Raw genomic sequence first — 22,868 nt, 5'->3', positions numbered from 1 at the left:
ATCCAATTTACCACACCTTCATCCAGATCATTGATGTACATGACAAACAACAAAAGACCCAACACTAATCCCTGAGGCACCCCACTAGTCACCTGCCTCCAACCCGACAAACAACCATCCACCATTACCCTCTGGCTTCTCCCATTCAGCCACTGTTGAATCCATCTTGCTACTCCTGCATTTATACCCAACAGTTGAACCTTCTTAACCAACCTTCCATGAGGAACCTTGTCAAAGGCCTTACTAAAGTCCATATAGACAACATCCACTGCTTTACCCTTGTCAATTTCCCTAGTAACCTCTTCAAAAAATTCAAGAAGATTAGTCAAACATGACCTTCCAGGCACAAATCCATGCTGACTGTTCCTAATCAGACCCTGTTTATCCAGATGCTTATATATATTATCTCTAAGTATCTTTTCCATTAATTTGCCCACCACTGAAGTCAAACTAACAGGCCTATAATTGCTAGGTTTACTCTTAGAACCCTTTTTTAAACAATGGAACAACATGCGCAGTACGCCAATCCCCGGGGACTATTCCCGTTTCTAATGACATTTGAAATATTTCTGTCATAGCCCCGGCTATTTCTACACTAACTTCCCTCAATGTCCTAGGGAATATCCTGTCAGGACCTGGAGACTTATCCACTTTTATATTTTTCAAAAGTGTCAGTACTTCTTTTACTTTGAAACTCATAGTATCCATAGCTACTCTACTAGTTTCCCTTACCTCACATAATTCAATATCCTTCTCCTTGGTGAATCCCGAAGAAAATAAATTGTTCAATATCTCCCCCATCTCTTTTGGCTCATATTGTACACTTGCTTCCATAGGTCGAAACATTTTGTGTAAGAGTCATGTTGCAGCAGCCTTATAGGACTATGATTAAGCTGAATTTGAGTATTATGTGCATTTCTGGTCACCTCACCCCATTACAGGAAGGATGCAGAGCCTTCGGATAAGGTGCAGAGGAGGTGTATCACAATGATCTTGAATTAGGAGGTATTTGCTTGGTTGGACAGACTTGGATTGTTTACTCTGGAACGCCAGACATTGATAGAAGCCTTGATAGAAGTATATAAAATTATGAGGCATAGATACGGTAGACACTGAGAAACTTTTTTTCCAGTATAGAAAATCAAATACTAGAGGGCATAGTTTTAAGGTGAGGGGGCAAAGTTTAAAGGAGATTTGCAGGGCAATTATGTGGTGAATGCCTAGAACATGCTACTGGTGTGGTGGCAGCAGAAACTAGTGTGCAATTTAAGAGGCTTTGGGATAGGCACATAAATATGGAGGGATATGGATGGATAGCTGATAACAGTTGCTCCTGGCATCATGTTTGACACATAAATTGTGGACCAAAGGGCCTGTTCTTGTGTTTTATATCCCATCCAAAATTCCTCATGATGACTCAAACATTCCTGCCCAGAAACCAGATCGCACAGTCATGTCTTTTCCAGCAAGATGAAATTGAAAATCCACGTAACCTGAAGTAAATCATGCGACCATTTGTGGTTGAAATCTCACCATTCATGAAACTTAACTGAGCGCATCCTGTCGTGAGTCGCCCTTGTGATTTCTTCATTAAGAAACATTAATAATAATAATACATTTTATTTATGGGCGCCTTTCAAGAGTCTCAAGGACATTGTAAGGAAGCCTCGATCACTCTGCCTGGGGCACCTGACATTGGGCACCTGAATGAAACTTAACTGAGCGCATCCTGTCGTGAGTCGTCCTTGTGATTTCTTCATTAAGAAACATTAATAATAATAATAAATTTTATTTATGGGCGCCTTTCAAGAGTCTCAAGGACATTGTAAGGAAGCCTCGATCACTCTGCCTGGGGGAAGATGGTGAGATCACATAGAGTGGCGGAAATTTTGTAGAATGATGTGTTGGATGTGAAGGCTGGTGGGGTGAAAGGTAAGGACCTGGGGAAACTTTATCATTGTTCTTGCTGGGTGGATGTGGAGCAAGAGCAGAACTATGGGTCATGGAGGAGACGCAGGTGAGGGATCCATCACTTTTTCGCAACGTGAAATTTTGATTAAAGGCATCCTAAGAAGCTTGATTGTTCACCATATCTTGAGATTCTTGAAACTTTGAACAGACAATAAGATTGGAAGTCATGGATATGAAAGCGAGGGAGAACAATTAGCCGATCTGGAGTCGAACATTAGGTATTCAATTGAGGTTTCAACATGCATTTAGATGTCTTGTCCTGACGTATGACCCACTCTTGTGGAGGCAGCGGAACGATCCTTTGGCCGGGGTAGACAGTCGGACTCTTTACCAGGCTGCACGGGGCGGAGGAGCTTGCCGGAGCCGGTGGTTTCTCTGGCGGAGATGGAGCCGGAGCAGGTAGAGTCGCCCATCGCCATCAACACGACTTACATCTACGCCCCCCACTACATCGATAGCTGCGACTCCCTTTCCAAGATCACGCAGCGGGTAAGCGAGCGAGCGAGCCGGCGGGATGGCGGCGGTACCGGGGTCAGAGCCCGAGGCCGAGGCCGGGCCGGGCCAGCGAGGGCTGGAGGATACGGCGGGCTCATCGTGACCTGACCCGGGGAGGATGAGCCGCCGCCAGCTGCAGCTCAATGGGTCATCCTGCCGTCCATAGACACAAACTGCTGGAGTAACTCAGGCCGCATCTCTGGAGCGAAGGAATGGGTGGAGAACCTTCTTCAGTCCCTGCCGTCCTCGGTTGTTAAAATGTTTTTAAAAAAAACCTTTATACATTGCTCACTGTCGCTAAAACAAACCGATTATTAAATGGATCTGGAATCAGATCCTGATTGTAACAGAATCAGTTGGTAACAGAACATATGTGGAAATGCAGCGATAAAGGATGAAACAAATTTAATGAATTTGTAGGTCTTGTCCTTTTATTTTCCTGTCATAGTATTTTTAAAACGTTGCTATTTTTCTCACCGTGGTGGTAGATGTGTTGTGTTAAAGAAATGGTAGGTTGTTTCTGTCTAGGTTGTAACTTAGACTCCCAAAACAGACACTAACAGCTTGTCATGAAAAGGGATTACCATGCTATCCGAAGAAAAGGTGTTGAAAGCTTCCTGGAAAAAATACAATATCCTGCTGATCCGGCCCATGACTGCTCAAAGTGGAGAAGGAACACACCAGATGGTTTTGAGAATCGTGAGAATGTGCATTGGGTGTAAATTGAAGTTTTGTGCAAGAAGCAGACGAACGCACCATTTCGAAAGCTATCCATTAATCCGCCCATTGGCCATCTGTGGAAAAATGTACAGGTTTCTCAATCGATTTTTAGCCACTCAGAACCCACAAAACTAGAGTGAAAAAAATCGGCCTTGAAGACTGCCTAAGAATGTTAAAGATGATGTGTGAGATGGAGAAGACACATATTTAGTTCAGAGATACAGCATGGAAACTCCCTTTAGCCCACTGTCTACCCAACCATCGATCACCCTTTCACAATTGTTCTATGTTATCCCACTTTCTCATCCACTCACTAAGCTTTAGGGGCTGTTTACATAAGCCAATTAACCTACCTGTCTTTGGGATATGGACGGGAACTGAAGCAACCGGAGGAAACCAGCATAGCCACAAGAGAAAAATGCACATGCGATCAGGATCAAACCCAGATCTCTGGCAGCAGTTTTACCCTTATTACTTTGAAATGTTGAGGTTTTGATCTCTAATCCAGATCATAATAAGCTTCTTAATTCGTACTCATAGCCATAAAGGTGAGCTTTCAATGTCCCAACAGCTTCACAGGTGATGGAAAGATCTGGAGTGGTTAGAGGATGAGCTGTAAGTTAGAGAAAGCCCAGCTGCCTCTACATTGAGAGCGATTATTCTTACCTTTTCACTTTTCAATTTTTGCATTAATGCTGGAATTAAAGACAGAGTGAAGTCTGGGACCACTTGCTTTTGGTGGAATCTACACTGAGAATTTCTAAGAAAGTTAATTGTTTTAAAGGTATCTTTTGAGGAAATCTGGGTGTTTACTTTTTTTGTATCTAATATTGGGGCAATAATAAAGTCATAAAACAGCACGGAAACAGGCCCTTCAACCCAACTTGCCCATGCTTACCAAGATGCCTCATCTGCACTGGTCCCAACTGTCTGTTTTTAGCCCTCATCCCTCTAAACCTTTCCTATCCATATATTGGTTCAAATATATTTTAAATGTTGTTTTAGTACCTGCCTCAACTACCACCTCTGGTAACAAGTTCCATGTACCCACCACCTTCTGATTGAATAAGTTGCCCATCAGACTATTAAATTGTTCCCCTCTCACTTTAACCTCATGTCCTCTGATTCTTGATTCCCCTACGCTTGCTCTCCAATGAATAAAGTCCGAGGCTGCCCAACTTCTCCCTATAACTCAGACCGCCAAGTCCTGCAACATCCTTGTAAATCTCTTTGCATTCTTTCCAAATTAACGGCATCCTTCCAATTAGCAGGGTGACCAAAACACAATATTCAAAATGCGGCCTTACCACGTCTTGTATAACTGTAATATAACATCTCAATTTCTAGACTTGATATTCTGACTGATGAATGCCAATGTACCAAAAGCCTTCATGTAAATGCAAAGCATTTTTTCAAAAAAAAATCAAAACCCTGACAAGCTGAAAGATCCATTTATATTCTGTAACATTCAATTATCATAAGTTGGTTTATTTCTATAATTAATTAACCACACAAAGCCAAATCTAAACCTTGTCTTTGTTGCGTCATATGTGGAATCAATGTAATGTTTGAAGCTGTTTAAAATGTAAAACTAAAATTGTATAAGGCAGCTTATTCTGTTGCTAGATTTAGGAACTTTTGGAAACAAACCAAGGTTTGTGGATTCTGGAAGTTTTAGATCATGAAAAGTTTACTATTAATGGATAATTAAAGTAAACATATTTTAAAATCTATGGGACATGATTTGACAGTTTGATGTCTTTATAAAGCATTGCTTGCACATGGTTTCATTTCAACTCTACTGTTATTGCAGATTTATAGTTGTGAGATTGGAATAATTATAAGCCAAACATGTCTTGTTTATTTTCATTTGATGATACCATTCTCACCTGAATTAGAAAATTATTGGTTTGAGCACCAGTCAGTGGATAAATAGGTGCATAATCCAGGGAGTTTACTCGGGGAAGTGCTGTGGTATTGCATTCTGGATAATTTATTAGATTGATTATGTCTTTGCGTACTAACCTAATCATACAGCTACACTACAAAAGAATAGGGAAGTTCTGGTATCAAAAACCTGGACCCACTCGACAAAAACCTGGACCCACTGCAGTTTGCTTACCGCCACAACAGATCAACGGTGTATGCGATCTCACTGGCCCTCCACTCCACTCTGGACCACTTGGACAACAAAAACTCATATGTCAGGCTGTTATTCATTGATTACAGCTCGGCATTTAATACTATCATCCCCTTCAAGCTGGTTACCAAACTCGCAGAACTGGGTCTCTGCGCATCCCTCTGCAATTGGATCCTCGACTTCCTCATCCACAGACCACAGTCTGTTCGTATTGGTGGACTCGATAACAATCAGCACGGGAGCACCTCAAGGCTGCGTGCTCAGCCCCCTGCTGTACTCACTATACTCATGACTGCGTAGCCGGACATAGTGCGAACTCCATCATCAAGTTCGCTAACGACACCACTGTCGTGGGACGTATCACTGATGAAGATGAGTCCGAGTATAGAAGAGAGATTGAGCAACTGTCCATATGGTGCCAGCACAATAACCTGGCCCTCAACACCAGCAAAACCAAGGAACTGATTGTGGACTTTGGAAGGAGTAGGATGTGGACCCACAGTCCCGTTTATATCAACGGGTCAATGGTTGAAAGGGTCAAGAGCTTCAAATTCCTGGGCGTGCACATCTCTGAAGATCTTTCCTGGTCCGAGAACACTGATGCAATTATCAAGAAAGCACATCAGTGCCTCTACTTCCTGAGAAGATTACGGAGAGTCGGTTTGTAAAGGAGGACTCTCTCTAACTTCTACAGGTGCACAGTAGAGAGCATGCTGACCGGTTGCATCGTGGCTTGGTTCGGCAACTTGAGTGCCCTGGAGAGGAAGAGACTACAAAAAGTAGTAAACACTGCCCAGTCCATCATCGGCTCTGACCTTCCTTCCATCGAGGGGATTTATTGAAGTCGCTGCCTCAAAAAGGCTGGCAGTATCATCAAAGACCCACACCATCCTGGCCACGCACTCATCTCCCTGCTACATTCAGGTAGAAGGTACAGGAGCCTGAAGACTGCAATGACCAGGTTCAGGAATAGCTACTTCCCCACAGCCATCAGGCTATTAAACCTGGCTCGGACAAAACTTTGAACATTAATAACCCATTATCTCTCATTTTGCACTTTATCAGTTTATTTATTCATGTGTTTTGTAGTCAATGCCTATTATGTCCTGTGTGCTGAAGCAAAGCAAGAGTTTCATTGTCCTATACAGGGACACATGACATGACAATAAACTTGAACTTGTATCCTTGCCCATTGTTGTTTGCAAATTGATTGATATTTATCAACAACATATTTGATTTTTAAAGTGTTTTGGGATAAATTGAGAATGTGAACGTTTTTGTATATAACATGTTTTTACTACTTGATTTTTTTCTATTTTCTAAGTGAGAAAATCCATTGAAAATATATTATAATCATCCTGAAGAAGGATAAGAAGGTCTGAAGAAGGGTTTCGACCCGAAATGTTGCCTATTTCCTTCGCTCCATAGATGCTGCCTACCCCGCTGAGTTTCTCCAGCATGTTTGTCTACCTTATAATTATCCTTTTAATTATTTCTCTCCCTTAATAAATTGTTAGGCCCATTTTCAGATGCCATAAATAGCATGGCGCCATGATATGTGCGTTAACAGTAGTTTTTAAGAAGAAATGGCTTTTTGTGTGAAATGGCAATTTAAAAAAAATGAAACTAGCTGCAGACCATTACCACAGTGCTGATGTGCAATAGGATGCTGAAATCTGACTACCCACCACTATTCCGAAGGATTGATAAAATCTTTTAGTTTAGCTTCACTGGATTCTTGACAATAACCTCAATTAATGGTGTATGTGTGCAGGGGGATTTTATTAGACAATTGAATTGTGATAGATTTCAGAGAAGTAAGAAAATATATGGTATTTAGTAACATTGTGAAAGGAGAGGCATTCCATGTGAAAATTATGCATGGGCACCCTTCAGTCTTCAGAACTCCTAATCCTTAGACCAAAGGGAAAATAAGTCCCCCTTGGTTCTTGGGGACTGCTTAAACGGATTAGCTTTCATCTGCAGCTAGAATTTAGTCATGAAACATTGTTTATGATTATCAACTTTTTTTTTAAACAAACATTTGTCCCTCTCCCACCTGCTTACAGCTTGAGGACTGGCTACTTCCAAAGAAATAGTCCCATATTTGAAATATGGCCCAGTGCAAAGACCATGGGTGCATTGCTGCACGTTCATTGGACAGTGGGTGGGAACAGGAGTTCTAGACGATTTAAGTTTCAGTGCTAAGTTGGAGCCATAGAGTTATACAGTGTGGAAACAGTCTCTTTGACTCATTACACTAATCCTGTACTCATGCTATCTGATGCTGAAGCTGTCCTGACTAACATGTCATCCAACATGGCATGCACAAATTAAGAAAATTAAAATAAACTTTTGGTACACAATTTGTGCTGCTTCTTTGTCCATATGCAACATAATATATCAACCAGGTCACTTCTATTCCTAAATTGGCTAAATAAAGCTATTTGCAGATCAACATGGGAAAATGTGTGGTTGGAATTTTCAGATACTCCATGGAGAAATTCCTGCCACTTGCTGGGTGCTTCCCAGTAGAATGAGCAAGACCTTGAATTGATATACAAAGTTTGGAGCACAGATTCATTTTTAGAACTCTTGGTTTACTGCTTTGTTGCTGTTGAAAGCCTGTAAATGTTTGTAATACATTCATATTTTCACTTTGTGCTCTTAATAATTATTTTTTTCTCTTCTAGGCTAGTATGGTCCACTCACTGATTGCCTCCTATGGATTGTTGAAATACATGAGGTACAGCAATATTATTTAGCTGAAATACCTTTGCGGGCATCAGGTTTCCTCCTAATACTATCCACCCACTTTGGCTGAATATCCCTTATTACCCTGAGCTAGAAAACAAATCCTTTACTATTAGACACAGCTAGCATCTTTTTGTGCTCAAATACACCAGGACCATTTCCGACATTCCCCTATAATTTCTAGACCTCACTATCTCCATCGCAGGTGATAGACTACTGACCGACATACACTGTAAACCCACTGACTCCCATGGCTATCTGGACTACACTTCTTCCCAACCTGATTCCTGTAAGGGCTCCATCCCCTACTCCCAATTCCTCCATCTACGCCGCATCTGCACCCAGGATGAGGTGTTCCACACCAGGGCATTGGAAATGTCCTCATTCTTCAGCGAACAGGGGTTCCCCTCTTCTATTATAGATGAGGCTCTCACCAGGGCCTCTTCTATACCCCGTAACTCTGCTCTCACTCCCCATTCCCCCCCCCCCACTCGTAACAAGAGCAGAGTCCCCCTTGTCCTCACCTTCTACCGTACCAGCCGTCACATACAACAAATGATCCTCTGACATTTTCGCCACCTCCAATGGGATCCCACCACCGGCCACATCTTCCCATCTCCTCCCATGTCTGCTTTCCGCAGAGACCGCTCCCTCCATAACTCCCTGGTCAATTCGTCCTTTCCCACCCAAACCACTCCCTCTCCTGGCACTTTCCCTTGCAACCGCTGGAAATGCTACACTTGTCGCTTTACCTCCCTCCTTGACTCCATTCAAGGACCCAAGCAGTCTTTCCAGGTGCGGCAGAGGTTCACCTGCACCTCCTGTAACCTCATCTATTGCATCCGCTGCTCGAGGTGTCAGCTGCTCTACATCGGTGAGACCAAGCGCGGGCTTGGCAATCGCTTCGCCCATCACCTCCGCTCGATTCGCATTAACCTACCTGATCTCCCGGTGGCTCAGCATTTCAACTCCCCCTCCCATTCCGAATCCGACCTTTATGTCACGGTCTCCTCCATGGCCAGAGTGAAGACCACCGTAAATAGGCAATGGAGCATCCCATATTTCGCTTGGCCAGTTTACACCCCAGCAGTATGAACATTGACTTCTCTAATTTCAGGTAGTCCCTGCTTTTTCCTCCCCTTCTCAGCTCTTCCTCAGCCCACTGTCTCCGCCTCTCCCTTTCTTCTTCACGCCCCCCCCCCCCCCCGCACCCTCACATCAGTCTGAAGAAGAGTCTCGACCCGAAATGTTGCCTATTTCCTTCGCTCCATAGATGCTGCCTCACCCGCTGAATTTCTCCAAGATGTATGGTGCGCTTGGCTTCAATGGTAGAAGCTTTGGATATACGAGGCAGGAAGATATTTTAGAGCTTTATAGGACTTCGCTCAGGCTACGTTTGGAGTATTGCGTGCATTTTTGGTCACCCCATTGCAGGAGGGACGTGGAGGCTTCGTAAAGGGAGCATTGAATTGGATATTAGTGGTGGTGATGAAACCAGATACGATAGTGGCATTTAAGAGGCTTTTGGTTAGGCACATGGACATGCAGGGAATGGAGGGATATGGATCATTTGCAGGCAGAGGAGATTATTTTGACGACATCCGGTTCAGCAAGGACATGATGGGCGATTGACCTGTCCTGTGCTGGACTGCTCTGTTCAAATTAGAGGGGATTTCCTCTCCTCAAAATGGAGGGGATCTCCCCTTAATGTGGAAGTCTTTCACACTTTTGTTTTTACTTTTCAATTGTATTCTGCTACATTATTCTGTTAAATTAGTTTTCAAACCCACTACAATTCTAGCAAAGTTTCACCTTTTTATATGTGGTAAGAGTTATCAATTTCCAGTGACTTTGATACTACTAGCAAATTAAATCTGTAATCTTTTAATACCTTATGCACATCTGTTGATTGTTAGCAAGGCCAATCTAATGCAAAGTGTAAAACCTTGCTGTTTTTTGTTCTGAGCTTCACTTCTAATGCCATTAGCAGAGCTGCCAAGTAGTGCGGATTTCCTGTATTTTGTACGGAAATGCGTTAAGAATACCGATGTACACTTTTGCGTTGTTAAATACGGATTTTTTTTAAATCGCCCCGACTTCCTGTTTCATTAACATACCACTCGCCAATGGAAAAGTAATAACCCGTTAAAATTGACTTAAGATCTTGCTGCTTAAAAAAATGCAAGGATATAAAAAGTCATACTGTACCTCTAAAAATTATAGCAGGTTAAATCTATTTTAAATTTCAAGTTCTGGATGATTCTTTTTGTAAGCTTTGATCTGCCTGTCCCACTCCAGGTTTAAACAGAGCACTCAGTTTAACGCGTGGGAATTTAAATGAAGAGCTGTCGGCTACAGCGCTATGGGTTCTAAATATTGCGCAGTTACATTGGGATTGGCCTTGATTTTACAAACTGGCGGGTGGGCTCAAGGGGGAGAGAGGGAGGGGCGGAGAGAGGGAGGGGTGGAGAAAGGGAGGAGAAGGGGAGAGAGAGAGAGGGAGGGAGAGAAAGGGAGGGAATAAGAGAGGGAGGGAGAAAAAGAGGGAAAGGGGGAGGGAGAAAGAGGGAAGGCGGGAGGGAGGGGAGGGAGGGAGAGAGGAAGGGGAGAGAGAGAGGGAGCAACGGAGGGAGAGGGAGGCTTCCAAAATGGCTTCCACATTATCTGGTGCTAAAAACAGGAAGCAGCCGTTCAAACAGCAGTATACAAAGAGATGGCAATGAATGCATAACTTAGAAGACATGTCAATTGGTAGCAAAGTTATGCATTCTAGTACTCTTACATGGGTATGACTGCACATTTTTTTTCCAGCAAAATGGCACCCCGTAAAAAAACTGATTTCCTCAGCAAAATACTGATTTTCAGGTATACTAGAATACTGAAATGCTCTGACAAAACTTGTCACCTCTGCATTAGTGGCCCTGTTGAGATTAACGAGTTAAACATTAATTAAAATGAGACCTTCCTGATTTCCATAGTGTATGACCATATCGGTATTTATGTTTACCCATTAAATATTACAAATATTTACCTAAATAAACTTTTTATTTTCCACATTTACTACAAAAAAGGGTTTCAGGAATCCAGTACTATTAACTACTACCAAGGGAGCCGAGGGGGAGACATCAAGGTGACCCTGCTCAAGGGCACATACAATATACAGACAGCTATTTTTCAGTTAATGTCTCTCATCACCAGCTAGCTGATCATTTCTATTCTGTCGCTGTACTTTAAAAATGTCGTGTACCTCCAGATTAAAAGACATTGAGGCTGAAGCATAAACTTCAAAAATAAATTTACTTGTTACCTGTAAAATTCTACAGAATGTATAAATTGATATTTTTTAATTTTGTTTCTAACAGGGTTGTTAAACCGCGAATAGCTTCAATGGAAGAAATGGCAATGTTCCACACTGATGCTTACTTGGAACATTTACAGAAAATCAGTGAAGATGGTGATGATGATGACCCTGAATCTGTAGAGTATGGTCTAGGTGAGCAATCTGAACTGTCCTTTTGGAATTTTGCTTTTGGAATTTATTACAATCTTTAGATTTATATTTTCATTCACACGGAAAGTTTTCACTGATAACAACTGCTAGGTAAACATGGCCAGATATAGAATAAGGTACTTTCACACTGCCCTCATCTCAGTGGTTGCCACTTGCTATTTAATGTGGCTTTTGCATTTCCCACACGTCTGTGATCTTTTCTACTGATATTTCTGACCTCATGAACAACAGGAGTGAAATCATCCTAAATTGTACTTAGAAAATATAAAAAATAGGTGCAGGAGGAGGCCATTCGGCCCTTCGAGCCAGCACCGCACTTGATGAGTGAAATTAAGGCAGCTCTGCTTTGAATTCACAACCACAAAGGATGAAGTTGAAACTGCTGAAATTCTTTACTTAGAATTCTTGCACTGGCAGATAGTAGATGGCTTATTCCAACAATCAGGGGCAGTTTTTTTTTTTAGAACAGTTGATAATTCACTTTGCCTAAATAAATGAATTGTGGCATCTCTTTTCATCTGTTTACTCTTTTTACCCAAGGGTTTTCTCTACTGTCCATCAACTTCCACAAAGCTCCACCTGAGTTCTCATGAATCTAATATTTAGGTTATACTAGACTAAGTGGGACCCAGTCACCCCTGGGGGGGGGGGGGGGGGGGGGGGGTTGTGGGGTGGCGATGTGGGGGGGAGGAGGTTGAGGGCAGGGAGGGGTTGTGGGATTAGGGGTTGTGGGAGGGGGGATGTGTGGGAAGAGGGTTGTGGGGGGAGTATGTGTGGGTGGGCAGGGGGAGGGGTGTGGGGGAGGAGGGGTGTGGGGCTGGAGGGGTGTGTGGGGGGGAGGGGTGTGGGGGAGGGTGGGGTGTGGGGGCAGGGGGGAGAGAACTCCGAGAAAAGACGTGGAAAGAGCCAAGGGGGAGATGCGGTATCACGGGGGAGGGAGGCAGGAGCCAGTGAGGGGGACCCGAGGGGAAGGGGTTGGGGTGCGATGGGGACTCATAGCGGGCGCTGGACGCTCCACTGGTCATTCTTCTCCGCATGGCTTGTGGACTCAGCCCCGCCTCTGGGAAATTATTCTCCTCGCCCGCCCGGTGATTAACAGCAAAGATTAACAGCGGGTGCCGGAAGGGGCATCACCTTCATGCTGACTGACAGGCAAGAAGACCAATCTGCTGATCGCACGATTTTTTAAACCTTCATAACTTTTGTAATCTTCCACCGATCGGAACAAAACTTGGTGGCTTAGAGCAGAGGAGAACGGTGAGTAAGGTGGTGAGTAATCCTAGTGATATAGGGTAGCGTTTTTGCGCAAATTTAAATAATACAACACAGTCAAGATGAGAGTTTTAGTATAGATAAAAAGGAGATGCAATATCTGCAGTCCGATGGAATTCTTCTGGTATGCTATATTCCTTGATGATTAATATGTGACTTCTGTGCCCTAATAAACTGGGGTAAAGCTTTACAGATAGATATGCAGCGGGTCAAGGTTTTCCAGGACTGCTGATGGGTGTAAATGTGGCCAGCTGGAACATTGCTGAACTGCTGAATGTATCAAATTTTTTAGACCAGCTGGACTTTTTTGGTCCACGTTTTATGTTTCATAAATGAATTTCCTGCTCTTGGCTTTTGCCTTTGATTAAGTCCATATGTTTTAAGCATTCAATTCAGATCAATGTAAAGCTGTTTTGCCAGGAAATAATTTGAGTGGATTCAGCTTTCTGGAAACTGTGGTTATATTAAAGGCAGTTTCTTTGTCCTGATATGTTACCTACTCCAAATATTTAACTATAGTCAAAGCACAATATACTCAACCAGCAGAATGTCTGTGGAGTTTTAGTCTCTGTAAATTTTCTCTCAAGTGGGTGGAAATAGTTGGGTTTTTGACAGGGCCGGTGCTAGGAATTGCGGGGCCCAATTAGAAAACTGATGGCGGGGCCCCTACTCTAGAAAAGTAAAAATTTATGTATGTTTATATTTCGTGTAGTATGCTCGTCTTTAACCAAAAAAAACATTAAATGCTTGATATACTAAAATTTTGAAAAACTATATTAAAGTGTCACACATCTAATAAAATGAGCGGCACTTTGAAAGATTGAATGTGTGTGTGTGTGTGTGTGTGTGTGTGTGTGTGTGTGTTTATGAGTGTATGCGATTTTGTCTCTGTGTCTGTGTGACTGAGTGTGTGTGTTTGTGTGTATGCGTCTGTGTGTGTGCGTGCATGGCCGGCCTTAGGGGGTTTAAACGGTTTAGAGATGTTTAGAGGGCTTCAGATGGGTTCAGGTGTGTTTACAATTGTTTAGAGGGGAATAGGGGGGCTAGAGGGGGTTTAGAGGTGTTCAGAGGGTCCCAGAGGGGTTTAGAGACGTTATAAGCCCCCCGTGAGAAATTGTAATTCTCTGAAATTGAAGATAGACATAAAGCTGGGGTAACTCAGCAGGACAGGCAGCGCAGCGACTCTGGAGAGAAGACCCTTCTTCAGACCGAACTGAACTCGCGTCGGTGAGAGTACTTGTGATTGTCTGAAGAAGGGTCTCGACCAGAAACACAACCCTCTCCCCAGAGCCGCTGCCCGTCCCGCTGAGCCACCTTCAACTTCAGAGCCAAACAAAAAACACAGAGTGCTGGAGGAACTCAGCTGGCCAGGCGAATGCCTCACCAGCTGAGTTTCTCCAGCATTTTTGTCTACCGCTAAACATCAATGATTCCGGGAATGCTGAGGGGACAGGGTGATAGAGAGGGAGTAGGAGAGCTAGAGAGAGACGAGACGGGGAGCGGGAGAGAGAGCGCGAGAGAAAGAGGGAGGGAGGGAGTGAGCAAAAGACAGAGAGACACAACGTGGGTCGGTAGGTGAATGACTAACCTGCACACCAGGAAGAAGCCCCTTCTCGCGGTCCGGGGCCCTCACTCATGATGGTGAGTTAAATGAAATTCTCAACGTGTCATCGATCTACATCCCTCAGTAAATGTAATTGTGTTTTAAACAAGTATTAATGACGCCGCGTGAATTTTATTCAAAGGAACACGGCGTCATTAATACTTGTTCAAAACACTATAACATTTACTGAGGAATGTGGATAGATGCAGATTCATGACATCGCATAACAAGGTGTTAACTACTTACCGTTAAGAAGTGCTAACAGCACTAGTTAACAAATCGTTTGTGTATGATGGCCGTGCAGCGGTTGTTATGCATGTTCGTTTAAAAAAAATACGGATGGCGAATTTAAAAAAATCTTTATTTAACAAAGAATTCGTATTTCCGTACGAAATACTGAACATTAGTGCGGGGCCCCCATTAGGTGCGGGGCCCAATTGGGAGCAATCGGTCAAATCGGCTTAACGCCGGCCCTGGTTTTTGAAGTTGTAGCCATTGGGAATGATTGGCTACACATTTGATCCATTGACTGTGTTATAGGTGGCAATCCCAATGCCTTTTGCTGTTTTTTTGAAAGGGGAATGATGAATTTTATTATCTCTCAATCCAGATAATCTGAAAACCTTCTATTACATTATTGTTGTTCCAGAATAGTGATGTGAGAATTATCTTTTAGAGGGAAAAATACTTAAGCTCTCCTCTCCAGAACCTTTATGAAACCTTCCTGTAACACCGCATTATTTTATTTTGAAGTAATCTGAGGTTTATCCCATCTAGTTTCTGTGAGATGGTCGCTGGTCCAGAATAACCCGAGCAGATGATTGATTTTGGAGAAACATTTGTAATGTAAACAGGCTCTTCATCGATCTCTTGTAGTCGAACCTATTTAAGTAAAACTCGAGGCTGAAATGTACTTGACAGGATTTGAGAATGCAATTTTTGTAAGCTACTATAACTGTTATCAAACCATACAAGACTTACCATCCCTGCACAGCACTGGATTTTTCTAAACTAATCAGAAAAACTGCTGAATATTGATTTTTAGAACCTCACCTTCCTTTCGTTCACTGAATTTCATTCCAATTGGTCAAGAACTTGCTCAAATTGCAGTTCCAGAAAAGGTTGTATAACTATGGGAATAGCAAGGGAGACAATAGACTATAGGTGCAGGAGTAGGCCATTCGGCCCTTCGAGTCAGCACCGCCATTCATAGTGGATCATGGCTGATCATCCACAATCAGTTCCTGCCTTCTCCCCATATCCCTTGACTCCGCTATCTTTAAGAGCTCTATCTAACTCTCTCTTTAAAGCATCCAGAGAATTGGCCTCCACTGCTTTCTGAGGCAGAGAATTCCACAGATTCATAACTCTCTGGGTGAAAAAGGTTTTTCCTCATCTCCGTTCCAAATGGCCTACCCCTTATTCTTAAATTGTGGCCCCTGGTTCTGGAGGTCTGGAAAATGAGGTGGGAATCATCTAAGCTTCTAAAGCGCAATATAGTTCAGTGTGTTTCAGAAGCCACTAGATGGCATTAGGTGCCAGTTTTAAAGAAAATCCATGCTGCTTGTCTCTTTGTCATGTATATTATGATAGCAGTTTCCTATGTTATCATCAGAGAATTATTTAATTTTAGGCGCCACTTTAAAAAAAATAATTGTGTAATAGGTAGTTGTATAGGTAATCACATGAACTTCATGTGAGGTTAAAATGACAAATAAACGGTATTGTACTGTTTCGGCAGACCTTAGTCCTTACAGAATTCACAAATCACCATTCAAAAATGTCAAAGGTAGACAAAAATGCTGGAGAAACTCAGCGGGTGAGGCAGCATCTATGGAGCGAAGGAATAGGTGACGTTTTGGGTCGAGACCCTTCTTCAGACTGATGTGGGGGTGGCCGGGAAGAAGAAAGGAAGAGGCGGAGACAGTGGGCTGTGGGAGAGCTGGGGAGGGGAAAGAAGGAGAAAGCAAGGACAACCTGAAATTGGAGAAGCCAATTTCATACCGCTGGGGTGTAAACTACCCAAGCGACATATGAGGTGCTGCTCGTCCAATTTGCGGTGGGACTCACTGGCCATGGAGGAGGCCCAGGACAGAAAGGTCAGATTCGGAATGGGAGGGGGAGTTGAAGTGCTGAGCCACCAGGAGATCAGGTTGCTTATAGCGAACTGAGCGGAGGTGTTGGGCGAAGCGATCGCCAAGCCTTCGCTTGGTCTCACCGATGTAGAGCAGCTGACACCTAGAGCAGCGGATGCAATAGATGAGGTTGGAGGAGGTGCAGGTGAACCTCTGCTGCACCTGGAAAGACTGCTTAGGTCCTTGGATTGAGGCAAGGGGGGAGGTAAAGCGACAAGTGTAGCATTTCCTGCGGTTGCGAGGGAAAGTACGAGTGGTTTGGGTGGGAAGGGACGAATTGAGCAGGGAGTTACGGAGGGAGCAGTCTCTGCGGAAAGGGGAGGAAGTGGGAAGATGTGGCCAGTGGTGGGACCCGTTGGAGGTGGCGAAAAATGTCAGATCGAGTCATAGGGCTATACAGCATGGAAATAAGTTCTTCATCCCAACTACTGCTTGCCAACCAAGTTGGTATTCTGGGTAAGTTCCATTGTCCTATATTTGGTCCATATATCTCTGAACAGCTTCCTGTTGATCTTTGAGTTACAAATTGGAGATTCAAAGTATGCATTCGTATAGGCACAAAAAGAAAACTAAATCCAGGGCCTTTGTGACGGTTGATTCAGTATTGCGGATCTCCTAACAATAATAGTAGTTTTGTGGGTAGTAAATTACTTTTAAGATCCAGTCATATTAATATTTAAACTGTTCATATCTTTCTATAGATAGTCCTATTTTTTTTTGTTGGTGTCATACAAAATTCAATGATCGAAATACTGTAAACCCTCATTTTAATGGACTTCATTAGGAGGCAGAGTTTGTTGTTTCACGGAATGACTATGAGATGGATGGAGCGAATGGTGTTTTTGAACCATTTTAGCTTAGTGTACAGTGTGGAAGGACCGAGTCCATGCTGACCAATGATCACCCATACACTAGTTTTATCCTACACACCTGGGAGAATTCACAGTGTAGGATAGAACTACTGCAGTGGTGTTATCTATCCTCCCACATACCTACCGCAGTGATTCTGTCTTTTCTCCAATATTCCAAAGACAAGAACATTGTGACAGTGTGGGTTTTCCCTAGGCAACGCGCAAAGACTTGCAGCCCAACTGGCCTCCATGAACCTTGTGAACTGCCGGCAGAGCCATCTCCCCACAGCACCAGGGGCCCGTCCTGGGGGTTCCCCTTAACCCACCACTCCCTCCCATGGGTCCCTCGGACCACCCGGAGGAAACCCACATGGCCACAGAGAGCATTCTGAGGTCCGGATTGAACCTGGGGCGCCTTGAGGCAGTGGCTCCACCAGCGACCCATAGAAACCAACCAAACCACAATCTTGCACATCTCTACAATGCGGGAGGAAACACGAGCACCCGAAGGAAACCCACGCTGCCACAGGGATTACTCGAGGTCGGGATATAACTCTGGTCTCGGCACTGGAAAGTAGCAACTCTTACCACTGTGCCATCCCAAGGTATTCTGTAATTTGTGTCCTTTACTGTTTATTGTGTAGTGTATGTTTATTGGCTGTTTTTCCAATAGTACTGCATATGTTTACCCCCTTGTTCAGTGGATAATCGGTAATAATGAACACCATCTCCCCCCTTGTGATCTGTTATAGTGACGGTTTACTTATGGTTGTGCATAATGTTGTATTGACACGATATTTACCACCTTAATTTTTTATTGTGAGTACAATGTATCCAAATTTACCCAAGAGTTATTATGTGCCTTGAACATTTGCAAAAAGCTAACTACATAATCAGAATCACATTGGGGACAATTAACAGTGTGTAGGATCGAACTGCTGCAGTGGTAATCTGATATCAAATTGTGGTATCTCATAATCATGAAAAAACATACACTTTTGTGTTAAGAGAGCACTTTTTATTTTAAATTTGTTTCACTACTGCCTATTGCTCTTTACAGGCTACATATTTATCCTCAAATTATATGTTGTTTTTTTGATAAGGAGCAAGTAGTATCCCTGCACTTCAAATGCTAGATGTTTATGCTGCTGGTTTCTCATTTCTGGGTTAAAATACTCAATTTCATGAAGAAAATCATCACACTGGTTGAAGTGATCTAAGGAAAGGAATGCGCAGTGTTTCGTCAGACAACAAATAATAGACAATTAACATCGCTTCCTCTGCACTCATTATTTTTTCCACTTGGGAAAAATTGGCTTGAGCAGGATATTTTTTCAGTTAGAAGTGAACAAAATGTGAGGAAATATTTCTTGTTTTTAAATTGTTCTGAAAAATTTATAACCTACAGTAATATTACACTTCACTGTAGTAAAGTGTCCCCCGAGGTACTCCAGCAGATCATTATCGAACACAATGAAATAGCAGAATAGATAGATAACCTAAAGCTTAAATGAAGAGATAAGATTTAAGGGGCAGCAAGAACAATGGTGGGCCAGTGAATTTTAGGAAGAAATTACGTCTCAACAGCTGAAGGCAGAGCAGCTAATTATGGAGCATTTATAATTAAAGGGACACATGATATATCGGGTATTTTGCAGTCGTGAAAGGTTGGAGGAGGGTAGAGCACAAGGGAAGGGCAAAGTGACAGGAATTTGAAAATATGAATGTGAATTTAAAACTGAAGCAAGGGTCTCGACCCGAAGCTTCACCTATTCCTTTTCTACAGAGATGCTACCTATCCCGCTGAGATACTCCGGCTTTTGTGACTATCTTTGATGTAAACCAGCATCTACAGTTCCTTCCTGTGCAAGGCACTGCTGAACTGTGATTTGGATGATATAGATCAGTGATCAAAGGGTTGATCAAAAAATGAGAATGTGTGAATTATAGTATGGTCATTGAGTATGTCGTGATATCAAATAGCATCCAGTGCAATTTTTTAACATCACATGCACAATTGAATTTGTATATTTGTGACAGGTAAAACCAAGCTTTATCTTTATCTGGGAAGTTGAGCCATCTTTTTCGTCTTAGTTTAGAGTACAAATTTAACCTCCATTACCAGGGATTTTGAGCATCCATTTTCTTGCAGGTAAGTGGTCTTTAAGTAGGTCCCATTGTGTTCACTCTCACCATCAAGCCTTTCTGCAGATAGCCTCAAGGTCACTGGTCTTATATCTAGCTGACCAACTTCCTCAGATATCAAGTTTGATTAAATATCTGCCCCACACCCAGTGACTTCTTCTGTTAGCTTCATCTCTGCAGAAATGACGAGAATGACCATTCATTGCAGAACATGTGAGAGGCATATTGCACCATTCAGCATAAAATTTTGCTTCTGGTTGACCTTGCACCAACACAATGCTGCTCGAATGCACCTTCAAATGAAAATAAATAAACATATCTAAGTATCTAAGTACAAATAAAAATATCTAAGCTGTGGTATCCGAACTTCAGCTTGAAGAATCATTTTTAGCTTGCATGGACCAGCAAACAACAGGCCAAAATTGGGTTGAGGGAAAATGGAGGAGGACTGGCCAAATTTTGTGCCTTCCACCACAGTGATGAATGCTGTGGTGGATGTTTGTGTTAAAATTTTTTATTGTGTTTTTATGTGTTCTTTTGCATTGTACCGCTGCTGGCAAATTAATTTCACTTGCACTTTTAGTGCAAGTGACGAATAAAACTGATATTGATATTGAAGATTGGTCCCATCGTTTCTTTATCTGAGATAATGGGTCTTTGTGACAAATTAGATAGTCATGTAGAATGATCTGAGTGTTGTGAGTTGGCATTCAGTGCTCGGTTACCATTATCACCAGGTAGAATAGGCTTGCAGATGGTGCAAACGAACACTAAAACAAGACTTTGCTGGAGGATTGAGACTTGTTTTGGCTTTAATAAGCCAGATTCTTCCTTGTCACTGACAAAGAGTACAAAGCTTGTGTCCAGGTAGGTAGTTTGTTTAACTTTTCTTAAGGAAAGCTAGAAGTGGAAATATTACACATACATTTCTGTACAGAGAAGCCACTAAAAGATACACAAATGGATATTGAATCTCAAGTAACATAGCCTTGCTAATGCTGCAAAATTCAAATACATATGTCCAGCTAGTAAATTAAATAGAAAGATGACAATGAAAGGATCCTTGAGTTAAACTGGAGATTCTGTAGAGAATGATGTAAGATCATAAGAGGATGATGTGGTCAGAGAATTACTGATAATCCTATTGAGAAAGTAAAATGTAATTTCCTTATCCGGAGATTGGTTGGAAAGTGGAATTCAGTACCTGGAAATGGTGAAAGACAGCAAAAACCAAATTTGTGGAGAAACTCAGCTGGTCAATCAGCATCTGTCCTAATGGAAAACATTGACTTTGCCCCCCAAAGACGCTGCTTGATCCACTGAGTTCCCTGAGCAGTTTGTCTTTTTTCTCTAAATTCTGGCATTTGCAGTCTCTTGTGTCTGACAGATTGGTTCGATGCTGATGAATCTTTTTTTTTAAAAACAGTAGCAGAGTCAATAGTTAAGCAGATAACAACAGTGGATTATTAGATGCAAGATAGTTAATGTTAATGGAAAATTTAAGCCAACATGCAGCCAACTAGAGTCATGACAGCAGACCCTTGGGGAGAATCACAATCATGATGTCAGGAGAAATTATAATATTTGGAACCAAATTTCTGAAAAGGTCCTGAGAAAAACAGAGCAGTATTGGACAGAGATGGGTAGCGATAATTTTATAGACAGTAAAGTAGCATGCAGCCAGGACAGAAATGCATAGTAAAGAGCTTCCACAGGGAGCTGCTTGTCTATAAGCCCGCAGACGTTGAATATTGTCATATTGTGCCACAGATTTTATGTTTAGATCTTGTTGTGGAGTGACACTGAGAACCTGCAGAGATCTCTTCATGTTCCGTGATTGTATTGTGAAGATGGTGTTTGGAAGAAAATCAAACTTGAAAGAGTTATTCCACAGCATTAATTTGGTCATTTATATCCTGAAGTGTGAAGTTCTGACAGAGACTGTACATCTTGGTTGTGAACTGGAGTAAAATTAAAAAAAAAGAGTAATTTGTGTGCCAAAGTGTTAATTTGTAAACTGAGAGGAAAAGCTTAGGAGATCACATACTAACTTGAAAAGTGAGGTCAATTCAATATAATTTCTTATAAAATGTCGAGCCTTTTAAGTTTAAGCATGAAATATTGATTCCAAGAAATAATGCTGAATATATGCCAAAAAATGCTTAGAAGGCATCTCTAATGTGACTTGTTTTGGATGCTATATGTAAGAAAAGATGTCACGGGCACAGAAAGAATCAAAAGAGATTAAATTAAATGTTGCTATGGAGGGCAGCCTTTAGTTACAAGGAGAAATTAAGGTCCATTCAGTATTTTAAAGATCTTTTGTATGATAGTGTTAAGTATTCCCAAGTCTATTTTCACCATCATAATTGAAGGGTATAAATGTAATAATATTACAAAGTATGCAGGAGTGGTGAACTGAAATATTCACAAGCAGTTATTATTTATCATATATCCTAACAGCAACAGTAATGGAAACTGAACACAGAAATTAATTTAAAAAAAATTAAATATTTGTAAAGTAAAAGGAATTAAAAGAGTGTAGCAATGGGACCGTGCATAATTGTTTCCGATTTATGACAAGATTCCTTCTGTACAATAAAATTTATAATTAATTGATCAAAATACCATAAATCATTCTCATGGCATTCTGTAGCTTGATTCCATACTTGTAGGCATCAAAGTATAAATCTGTAAGGATTTTTCCTCAAAATTAATGTTTGTCTTTAAAAAAATTGTCTACGAATATTTTCTTTGAACTCGTCTTAAAATGATGCTGGCTTCAAGCAGATCAAAAGCAGAGTTTGTGGTTTGGAATTTTGGAAAAGATTTATGGTCATCTGAAGTTTTGGCGGATTTGCACATTTGGAATTACAAGCTCAATAGTAGGGTTGACACATGGAGCTGCAGTAGGGTTGCTGCCTTGCAGCTTCAGAGACCTGGATATGATCCTGACTAGGGGTGCTGTCTGTACAGAGTTTGTACGTTCTCCCTGTGATTGTGTGAGTTTTCTCCAAGTGCTCCGGTTTCCTCCAAAGATGCATAAAGGTTTGTAGGTTAATTGGCTTCGGTTAGTTGTAAAAATTGTCCCTGGGGTGTAAGATCCGCTCTAAGATCTTTGATAATGTACGGGGTGATCGCTGGTTGGCGTGCACTCAGTGGGCCGATGGGCCAATTTCCGCGCTGCATCTCAAGTCTAAAGTGTTCCTTTTAATAGTAAGCAAACGCAGAAGAATAATATTTCCTTTTTATTGCATTGCTATTCAGTTGT

At 42.1% G+C, this 22,868-nt stretch overlaps 1 protein-coding gene across 2 annotated transcripts in view; it reads left to right on the top strand.

Annotated features, from left to right (window-relative positions):
• Nucleotides 1-2,292: 2,292 nt before the first annotated feature.
• hdac8 (histone deacetylase 8) overlaps nucleotides 2,293-22,868 on the top strand; it is an 80,126-nt gene continuing 59,550 nt past the window's right edge. The window contains exons 1-3 of one of the 2 annotated variants that reach the window (XM_033030425.1): nucleotides 2,293-2,460; nucleotides 8,020-8,072; nucleotides 11,443-11,573. In XM_033030425.1, the coding sequence (XP_032886316.1) occupies nucleotides 2,356-2,460; nucleotides 8,020-8,072; nucleotides 11,443-11,573 (289 nt within the window). In that variant the 5' untranslated portion in view covers nucleotides 2,293-2,355. The remainder of the gene's footprint in view (nucleotides 2,461-8,019; nucleotides 8,073-11,442; nucleotides 11,574-22,868) is intronic. The other variant, XM_033030426.1, reaches the window with a different exon arrangement.

Source organism: Amblyraja radiata, chromosome 12, assembly GCF_010909765.2.
Source record: "Amblyraja radiata isolate CabotCenter1 chromosome 12, sAmbRad1.1.pri, whole genome shotgun sequence".
Lineage (NCBI taxonomy): Eukaryota > Metazoa > Chordata > Chondrichthyes > Rajiformes > Rajidae > Amblyraja > Amblyraja radiata.
This window is presented reverse-complemented; position numbering and strand designations above follow the sequence as displayed.